This window comes from Penaeus vannamei, chromosome 31 (genome assembly GCF_042767895.1).
Source record: "Penaeus vannamei isolate JL-2024 chromosome 31, ASM4276789v1, whole genome shotgun sequence".
Classification (NCBI taxonomy): domain Eukaryota; kingdom Metazoa; phylum Arthropoda; class Malacostraca; order Decapoda; family Penaeidae; genus Penaeus; species Penaeus vannamei.
In genome coordinates this window covers 18,530,628-18,540,627 of record NC_091579.1, presented here as the reverse complement: position 1 = coordinate 18,540,627, position 10,000 = coordinate 18,530,628, and the positions used below count along the sequence as shown (strand labels likewise).

The 10,000-nt window shown below is 45.6% G+C and overlaps 2 protein-coding genes across 2 annotated transcripts in view; one reads left to right on the top strand and one right to left on the bottom strand.

Annotated features, from left to right (window-relative positions):
• LOC138867598 (MAM and LDL-receptor class A domain-containing protein 2-like) overlaps nt 1–7,715 on the bottom strand; it is a gene marked incomplete at its 3' end in the record, with an annotated part of 16,756 nt that extends 9,041 nt beyond the window's left edge. The window contains 13 exon segments of the mRNA XM_070143918.1: nt 84–239; nt 477–659; nt 866–970; nt 1,480–1,618; nt 1,968–2,118; nt 2,313–2,532; nt 4,635–4,812; nt 5,105–5,328; nt 5,496–5,637; nt 5,787–6,002; nt 6,434–6,630; nt 6,883–6,997; nt 7,393–7,715. Of these exon segments, the coding sequence (XP_070000019.1) occupies nt 84–239; nt 477–659; nt 866–970; nt 1,480–1,618; nt 1,968–2,118; nt 2,313–2,532; nt 4,635–4,812; nt 5,105–5,328; nt 5,496–5,637; nt 5,787–6,002; nt 6,434–6,630; nt 6,883–6,979 (2,008 nt within the window).
• Nucleotides 3,672–4,628, top strand: LOC138867725 (uncharacterized). The gene has a single exon (XM_070144311.1). The coding sequence runs from the start codon at nt 3,672–3,674 to the stop codon at nt 4,413–4,415; it is 744 nt and encodes a 247-aa protein (XP_070000412.1). The 3' UTR covers nt 4,416–4,628.
• Nucleotides 7,716–10,000: the final 2,285 nt, after the last annotated feature.

Genomic DNA, 10,000 nt, shown 5'->3' with positions numbered 1-10,000 from the left:
AATGTTACTTAAATATCACGATATTATTAAAAAAATGATGCTCATCAACTTTCCGAATTTCCATACGGCGCTCATTAACACACCTTTCACAGGACAGCTCAGAGAGTCGTCAAGGAGGATGTCATCGATAGCAATGTAGCCATAGCGCGTATCCCCTGAATAGGCCTCGAACATCACTCGGCCTATCTTGGCACCGTTGATCACACCTGCGCCAAACCTCCATTCCATCCCCGTGCCACCTGGGAATTCAATTCACAGGTATTGGCAACAGTGTTTGCACATGCCCAATTTACGTTTCTAAAGTAATATCCGCTTATATTATATCTGTATTTGCCTAAAGAGAGTCTTGACAAATCCTATTTTTCCTCAAATTTCACGCGTATTAGGGATATGAAGAGGAGGGTGTTTAGAGAGAAAAGAACTGCACATATCTACAAAAAAGACAACGACAACTCACCACCCTCCTTTGCCCTTACCTATAACAGAGAAGATGATTTCTTCCGTGTCATTGCTCATCGCACGGAAGAGAGTGATGTCTTGAGTCTCGAACTGATACCAGAAGGTGAGACAGTGAGAGCTACTGGTGAAGGAGGGACCGTACATTTTTGCCTTCTCACCCGCAGCTGAAGCTACGCTGAAGTCCGCTACTACGAAGTAGCCTAATGGAGAATCGAAAAGTGACACTGAAACATGACTTTATGTATGATTTTTTTAGTTCCTGGTGTCATTACCGTTGAAGAAATACGAAAACGGCGGCTATAATGAAAATAAACAGGCCACTTGGTAGTCCTTATTTTGATCTCTTTTCATTCCATAAAACATAATCAGTTTAGGTAATCAAGGGGCAAACCAAGGATGGACTTACCGTAGATGGACTGATAGGTGTGGTCCTCGGTGGCGTACTTGTAGCTGCTGTGCTCGGCTGTTTCCCGGTAGAACTGGAACTCCGTCAGGGATCTGCCTCCGTAACCTGCCGTAAACGATATGATAATTAATATAATGGTGTGATGATGGTGATGGTGATGATGATGATGATGATGATGATGATGATGATGATGATGACGTTGGTGATGATAATTATTTTGGTGATGATAGTGATGATGGTGATGACGATGATGGTGATAATGATGATGATGATGATGGTGGTAGTGATAACGGTGTTGGTGATGGTTGTTGTTGTTGTTGTTGTTGTTGTTGTTGTTGTTGTTGTTGTGGTGGTGGTGGTGATGGTGGTGGTGATGGTGGTGGTGGTGGTGGTGGTGATGATGATGATGGTGGTGGTGGTGGTGGTGGTGATGATGATGATGATGATGGTGGTGATTGTGACGATGATGATGATGGAGATGATGGTAATGGTGATGGTGATGGTTGGTGGTGATGGTGATAGTGATGACGATAATGAAAAAATAACACAACACAATAAGACAACTACAAAAAAAGAAAAATACAGATAAAGGATGGCGTTGGTCGCTCCCTTACCTTCACAGTATATATCGTTCGTTCCCTCAAAATCGAAGTCGCAGGAGCGGCTTCGGACGGGGCAATTGCCTGCCGTGATGCGAATGTTGTCCAGCAGGATGATCGAATCTTGGTCTGTCACCTTTACCTCCCATTCCAGCTGAAAAATCCTATCTATTTATCTATTTGTTTATCAATTTATTCATTTATTTATTTAGTTATTACGAATGTTATTCTTAATGTATTCATATCTAGGCCTATATAGATGTAACTTTCTATCTGCTAGTTTGTCTGTCTATATATCTATATCTTTCTTTTTTACTTTCAGCGCACGCACACACACACACACACACACACACACACACACACACACACACACACACACACACACACACACACACACACACACACACACACACACACACACACACACATGTATGTAAGTATGTATCCATATATTCATTTTCAATTACATCACAAGTTTTAAGTATCTATAAAAGGCTGCGCACCGTGTAATCTGTTCCTGAGTCGATCTCGACACGGCCCTCCTGCCATTCGGGTACCGTGGTGTGAGTTCTGCGCCACAAACCTTCACTCCGCTGCCCCGGAAAGGAGTAGAACAGCAGCAACTCTCCAGGTTCGCTCCCCAACGTTCGGTAACTATGAAGGCAAAATAATTAGCCTATTCCGTTCGATGAAATTAAGTAAATTTATTTTTCTTGTTGTAAAGGGCTATGAAGGACTCTTATATTGGTTAAAACAAAAGCAAAAACAAATTACAGTAATAGCAGTTTCATCACCACTGTAAAAAATCATTTTACAATCTTTCCCAAACAAACATTACTAACACCCACCTGAAGGAGACGCACTGGTAGCCCACGTAACTCACTGCCGGAGTGATAACAACCGCTCTATCGCCGGGAGACCTGCCTGCGGAATCCACCAAGAGGTATCCGCCCTGAGGCAACTCGAAATCGTCCTCAGTGTGTTGGTATTCCCAATCGAAGTCATCGGATGTGGCCTGCTCTGTGTCGCATTTGTTGATCTCGAAGTCGCATTCGAAGATGACGGTAACTGCGTGGGACAGGAAAATGGGATGAAAACGTTTTAGTTTTTTTATATATGTGTCTGTTTATTCGTTTATTAAGTTCTTATGAAATTTCTTTGTGAATGTGGGGATAATTTTACACATGGTTCTGTATTCATAAGGAAATTCGATGTTCCCATAATACCATATTCCTAATATTTACATTTTCCTGGTCATTTACAGTGAATACTAATATTTACGTAATTCAATCATGGATTTCCAATTTTCAGAAAGGGTTCCAGGTTAATGCATATTAAGAACATTGTGATATATCTTCAAAAGCACATTTTCCGCTTTTTTCACAGACTTTTCTAAAATGACAAAAAACTCTGTAAAGCACTGTTTCGGTAATTTTCTATATTACGTCCGCATGACCGATATCGACGATTTTGGTATCGTTGGATTCCTCTCACTCTCCACATTGCAAATATATAGTTTTTATTGCGCGCTACCCCCCCCCCCCCCCGTTAGCGACAAACTTGGCCCCGATAGCAGGGGAGGGCATGGAAGGTTCCAGGGAAAATGCGTGGTTAAATAACACTAATAATATAACGCACAGTGAAAATAACCATGGTTATTCACATAACTTTCCATTGCAGGGGGCTGCGCCCCCCAACCCCGGCCGAGGAAACAAAACCTCCACCACGTATTCACGGCAGACTAGAGCGTTACACAATCATCGTCGATGTCGGAGCAGGGGGCGTATTACCTCGTAAGATTCTCACTGAATCAGCATATTAACCTTATTATAGTCAGCATTGTATATAGAGACGATTGTAGTATAATCAGGGTGAACACGGCGGCCCGCCCTCGTCGGCGGGTTTTGCGCCTTTTTCGATGTTACACCGATGGCCTCAAAGTCGAGTTTCCCTTCCTCTGGAATAACGACATTCGTATTCCTAACCGAAATAACCGTCGCGTTCAGAAGTCAGTCATAGTCGCCGCGATGGCCGAGTTTGGAGGGTGCTCGTACTCCAAGACAGATTTTCTGCGCGATATTGCCACTAGCCAGGAAAAAATGCTAGAGATGTGCTTCCGCCACGGCCTCCTTCGTCGTGAGAAAGATTGCGGCAGGTGCGGGCAGCCAGCACGCCTGGACCTGAAGAAGAAAAGATTCAGGTGTGATATGGCCGTGGCGGTCAGGAAACAGAAGAGGCAGAGGTGTGACTGGTCTGCTTCGATGTTCGTGGGCTCTTTCTTTGCGCAATCTCGCCTCGATGTTGAGACCCTGCTGATCTTCGTGATCTTCTTCGTCCGGGAGAGGTTCACGTTCCGGCTCATGCGGCACGAGCTGGGCCTGAGCACAGCGACCTTCACCAACTGGTCGAGTTTCTGCCGGGAGGTGATGGTTCACTGGGCTCTTGATCGGCAGGGTATGATCGGCGGCCAAGGAAAGATCGTCGAGATAGACGAGAGCAAGTTCGGGCGCTGCAAGTACAACGTGGGCCGAGTGATTGACGGGCAGTGGGTCTTCGGCGGTATCTGCAGGGAGACGCGCGATCTCTTCCTCGTCCCGGTGGAGGATCGGACCAGCGACACTCTCCTTGCAGTTATTAAGAAACGGATCGCCCCGGGGTCGATCATCATCTCCGATTGCTGGAAGGCCTACAACTGCCTCTCTGACGAGGGGTTCGAGCACCTGACCGTCAACCACTCATACCACTTTGTAGATCCGAACACGCAAGCTCATACGAACACGATCGAGCGGCAGTGGAGGGAGGCCAAGAGGAAGGTACCGCTCTGTGGCCGCAGGAAGAAGCACTTCGCAGGGTACCTGGCTCGGTGCATGTTCCTCATGCACTACCAGGACCTGAATGTGAGGTTGCACCACTTCCTGTGTGCTGCAGCGTCGCTGTATCCTCCGGCCTAGGACCAACTGCCGGACGCACCCTGCCTCCTTCACATTTTGCGGCAAAGGAGCACCCTCCCTAGTAATTAGCGGCATTAATAAATCAGGTTAGTACCTTAAAAGTCCTAGGTTATTGTAGGTTATCGGCTCCGCATATAGTTCGTGTGCGCTCTATCCTGCCGTGAATACGTGAATACGTGGTGGAGGTTTTGTTTCCTTGGCGGGGGTTGGGAGACCCACCTGGCGAAGGCGTGGTAGAAGGCATGGTCGTGGGAGTGGCAACTGGAGGCTGCATCCCGCACTCGCCAGTCAAAGTGATGAGGTCGTCGACGGCTATCCAGCCATCGGCGAAGGAGCCTGTGATACCCTCCACGACAAGCTCGAACTCGCCACTTCCTGAGGACCCGGGGATTCCCACCTGAGGAGACAGAAGGGTCATGAGTGGTAAAGTGAACTGGATTTTAAAATTTGGATTTGAGTTTTTGCTTAACTTTTTCGATTCGGGTTTAGAATGTATTCATCTTTCAAGGAAAAATGTTTTGTCGATTCTTATTAGTATACATTTGTTCTAGACAGGTTAATCATGTATTGATGAAACAGCAATTACATACATCTATTTTTAAACAGCTGTCACAGTTCAAGAACATATTCCAAAACAATTCGACTCCAGAGAGCATCTACAGTCTACCTCGCAGCCATCTTGCTCTCACCTGGCCGTAGACCCAGCTCTGTCCTTGGTCCCCTGACAGCGCCCACAGGAGATCCTTGCCGTGTTCGGTGCGCACGGACACGTTTAGCTTGGCGTCGGGGTCCCCACTGAGAGAGAAGTAGAAGGAGAAGCAAAATCCGTACACGTCCACGGGGATGCGTTCGCTCACGAGGGCCGTCGACATCCCCAAATGTTCCCCGGAGTCCTCGACGATCATGTAGCCTCCTGTAGTTTGGTTTGGAATTGCATATATTTGTACTATAGACGATATATGAAGGGTCCGGCGCGAAGGATTGTAAAAACACCTATCAAAAAACTATACCGTTCTCAGTGCTATTTCTAAAACGCCAGGACCTTATCCGTATCGCATACGACGAGAGAGACTACTTTACCTGTCGTAGTGTTTGTCGTGTGGTCAGTCTGAGGGCCATGGTCGTGACTTTCCTGGCCGTCCGTGAGCTGCCACGCCAGGTCCTCGCTCGCTTCGACGTGCCACGAGCAGAGGTGGGCGTCTTCAAAGGCACATGAACCAGGCTGCAACGAGGAGGAACGTCGGGTGTGAGTGATGTGAAGGGGATTGTGTATATATCCGTGTATATATTTCCTTACTACCAAAACAAAGCCTTTTCACACCGATAACAAAACACCAAGAGAACCCCCCCCCCCCCTAGAAAAAAACATACCCTAGGGCAAGCGCTGTTGGTGAGGGAGAAGTCGTCCACAGCTACCACGGACTCCCCGTATTCCGGGTCGGTCACGCCCACCTCCCCCTCGATAACGAAGCCCACAGTGGCGTTGGGGATGAGGTTGTTGTAGGTCTGCTGCAGGAGAGCCCACTCGGTGACGCCCAGCTGGTCGGAGAGTTCGATGAACGACGAGACTTGGCCTGCGAAGACGACCTTGGGGGCGGAAGAAGTGGGGCGGGTTGGGAAGATAAGATATCGAAGAAGGTGAATAATTAGTATAATGGTATGATGTTACTGCGGTTATTGATATATGTATTCTCTAATATAATAATAAACAATAATGATGATAATAGTAATAATAATTATAATGATGAAGATGAAGATCAAGTTAAAGGAGACGAGTATGAAGGTATGAAGATGATGATGATGATAATGATAGTAATAATAATAATGATAATGATAGTAATAATAATAATGATAATGATAGTAATAATAATAAAGGTAATGATAGTAATAATAATAATGAAAATAATGATATTAATAATAAAAACAATGACAAAAACAATGATGATATTAACAATAATACAAATAATAATGATAATTGCACATCTCAAAGGCATACGATAAATCCCACTTATACTCACCATAACCTTCAAGTATCCAATATAAGCACCTCCGAAGCGCGTGTAATAGAGCTGGAAGCAGTAATCTCCCATCTTTTCCATAAGGAAAGGCTGGATCTCTACAGCCGCTCGTTGGTGCTCGACCACGCCGGCTTGAGATGAGGCCAGCTGCAGGAAATGGCCGGCCTCTGTGCTGTACGTGTGGTCGGTCGCAAGTCCTATTGGTATGTAGAGCTAAGTAAATACTGGTACCTCCATATTTTAATCAGGAATAGTTCGAATATCTATATGATATTAATTTCTTCTTTAGAACTGTCCCGACAGAGGTAAAATCCTGTTAAATCATTAATTTTCTATTACCGTAAAATGAATTTTCATGCAATTTCAGGTCTGGAATTTCTCCTGGAACGTTACTTACGTTACTTACGTACACGAACAACAATAAACCTTCCTTAATAACATGTATTTACCTCCTGTTGTTCCATTCACCCACTGCCAGTCCGTCTCGTCATCGCCGGTCACTTGCCTCCAGCCACACAGGTCCGCCTCCTCCAGGTCACACTGCATTCCAAACGAACCAACGACCTATAAAACATAATGGAATGAGGAAAGTGTTGAGAGAGAAAATGAGAGGGAGATAGAGAAGAGGGGGGCAGAATACATATACGGATAGGTAGGATAGGCAGATTTATTGCTGGGCAGAAAAATACAGATAAATATATATATCGTCGACAAAAGTGTTTTATCTCTTAAATATCTCTTATATGTACGGAATAATATGAAGGACATATTGTAAAACATACTTTAATTGGAGTTGCTTACACCTCTGCCGCCATGCCACAATCTTAACCGAGAGCTTACTTGTTTAACTTGAATGAAGTCATAAGAAGCAAAAAATAAATGAAATGAACTAACTAGCTAACAAGATCAATAACTAAAAGGTGGACAGATAAGTAAGTATTATATAATCCTGAACTTACTGTTACATTCTCGCAGGACAAATCGTAGTAGAGGAAGTCGTCGATGGCCACGTAGACGTCCTCATGGTCTGCTCCCAGTTTGGATTCGAGGGTAAGGAGCCACTGGGCGTCGCTGTGGTCCAACACTACCTTGGCGGGAAGCCACTTGTTCCCTTGGCTGCCAGAGCGCGACCACTGCTCCTCGCCGTTGATTTTCAGCTAGAGAGGTGGGGGCGGGGTGAAGTTCAGTGCCTTTGCTTCTGTCTGTATTTGTGAGTCTGTGCTTATATCTTTTTGGTCTCATTCGCTCTCTCTCTCTCTCTCTCTCATTCTCTCTCTCTCTCTCTCTCTCTCTCTCTCTCTCTCTCTCTCTCTCTCTCTCTCTCTCTCTCTCTCTCTCTCTCTCTCTCTCTCTCTCTCTTTCTCTCTCTCTCTCTCTTTCTCTCTCTCTCTCTCTCTCTCTCTCTCTCTCTCTCTCTCTCACTCTCTCTCTCTCTCTCTCTCCTCTCTCTCTCTCTCTCTCTCTCTCTCCCCCTCTCTCTCTCCCCCTCCCTCTCTCTCTCCCCTCCTCTCTCTCCCCCTCTCTCTCTCTCCCCCTCACTCTCTCTCCCCCCCTCCTCTCCCCCTCTCTCTCTCTCCCTCTCACTATCTCCTTCTCACTATCTCCCTCACAGTATCTCCCTCTCACCATCTCCCCTCTCACCATCTCCCTCTCACTATCTCCCTCTCCTATCTCCTCTCTCTATCTCCCTCTCCTCTCTCTATCTCCCCCTCTCTCTATATATACATATATATCTCCCTCTCTCTCTCTCTCTCTTTCTATCTCACTCTCTCTCTCTTTCTATCTCACTCTCTCTCTCTTTCTATCTCACTCTCTCTCTCTTTCTATCTCACTCTCTCTCTCTTTCTATCTCACTCTCTCTCTCTCTTTCTATCTCACTCTCTCTCTCTTTCTATCTCACTCTCTCTCTCTTTCTATCTCACTCTCTCTCTCTTTCTATCTCACTCTCTCTCTCTTTCTATCTCACTCTCTCTCTCTTTCTATCTCACTCTCTCTCTCTTTCTATCTCACTCTCTCTCTCTTTCTCTATCTCCCTCTCTCTCTCTTTCTCTATCTCCCTCTCTCTCTCTTTCTCTATCTCCCTCTCTCTCTCTTTCTCTATCTCCCTCTCTCTCTCTTTCTCTATCTCCCTCTCTCTCTCTTTCTCTATCTCCCTCTCTCTCTTTCTCTATCTCCTTCTCTCTTTCTCTATCTCCCTCTCTCTCTCGCTTCCTCTATCTCCCCCTCTCTCCCTTTCTCTATCTCCCTCTCTCTCTCTTTCTCTATATCCCCCTCTCTCTCATTCTCTATCTCCCTCTCTCTCTCTTTCTCTATCTCCTTCGCTCTCATCTTTCTCTATCTCCCTCTCCACTCTCCCTCTCTTTCTCTATCTCCCTCCCTCTCTTTCTCTATCTCCCTCCCTCTCTTTCTCTATCTCTCTCCCTCTCTTTCTCTATCTCCCTTCCTCTCTTTCTCTATCTCCCTCCCTCTCTTTCTCTATCTCCCTCCCTCTCTCTCTTTCTCTATCTCCCTCTCTCTCTCTTTCTCTATCTCCCTCTCTCTCTCTTTCTTTATCTCCTTCTCTCTCTCTTTCTCTATCTCCCTCTTTCTCTCTTTCTCTATCTCCGTCTCTCTCTCTCTTTCTCTATCTCCCTCTCTCTCTCTTTCTCTATCTCCCTCTCTCTCTCGCTTCCTCTATCTCCCCCTCTCTCTCTTTCTCTATCTCCCTCTCTCTCTCTTTCTCTATATCCCCTCTATCTCTTTCTCTATCTCCTTCTCTATCTCTTTCTCTATCTCCTTCTCTATCTCTTTCTCTATCTCCTTCTCTATCTCTTTCTCTATCTCCTTCTCTATCTCTTTCTCTATCTCCTTCTCTATCTCTTTCTCTATCTCCTTCTCTATCTCTCGCTTCCTCTTTCTCCCCCCCCTCTCTTTATCTATCTCCCTCTCTCTCTTTCTCTATATCCCCCCTCTTTCTTTCTCTATCTCCCTCTCTCTCTCTCTCTCTCTTTCTCAATCACCCTCTCTCTCTCTCTCTTTCTCTGTCTCCCTCTCTCTCTCTTTCTCTTTCTCCCTCTCTCTCTCTTTCTCTCTCTCCCTCTCTCTCTCTCTCTCTTTCTCTATCTCCCTCTCTCTCTCTCCCTTTCTCTATCTCCCTCTCTCTTTCTTTCTCTATCTCCCTCTCTCTATCTTTCTCTCTCTTTCTCTATCACCCTCTCTCTCTCTTTCTCTATCTCCCTCTCTCTCTCTTTCTCTATCTCCCTCTCTCTCTCTTTCTCTATCTCCCTCTCTCTCTCTTTCTCTATCTCTCTCTCTCTCTTTCTCTTTATCCCTCTCTCTCTCTTTCTCTACCTCCCTCTCTCACTCTTTCTCTATCTCCCTCACTCTCTCTTTCTCTATCTCCCCCTCTCTCTCTTTCTATATATCCCTCTTTCTCTCTTTCTCTATCTCCCTCTCTCTCTCTTTCTCTATCACCCCCTGTCTCTCTTTCTCTATCTTTCTCTATCTCCCCCTCTCTCTCTTTCTCTCTCTCCCTCTCTCTCTCTTTTTTTTTCCCCCCCTTTTTTTCTTTCTCCCTTCTTTCTCTTC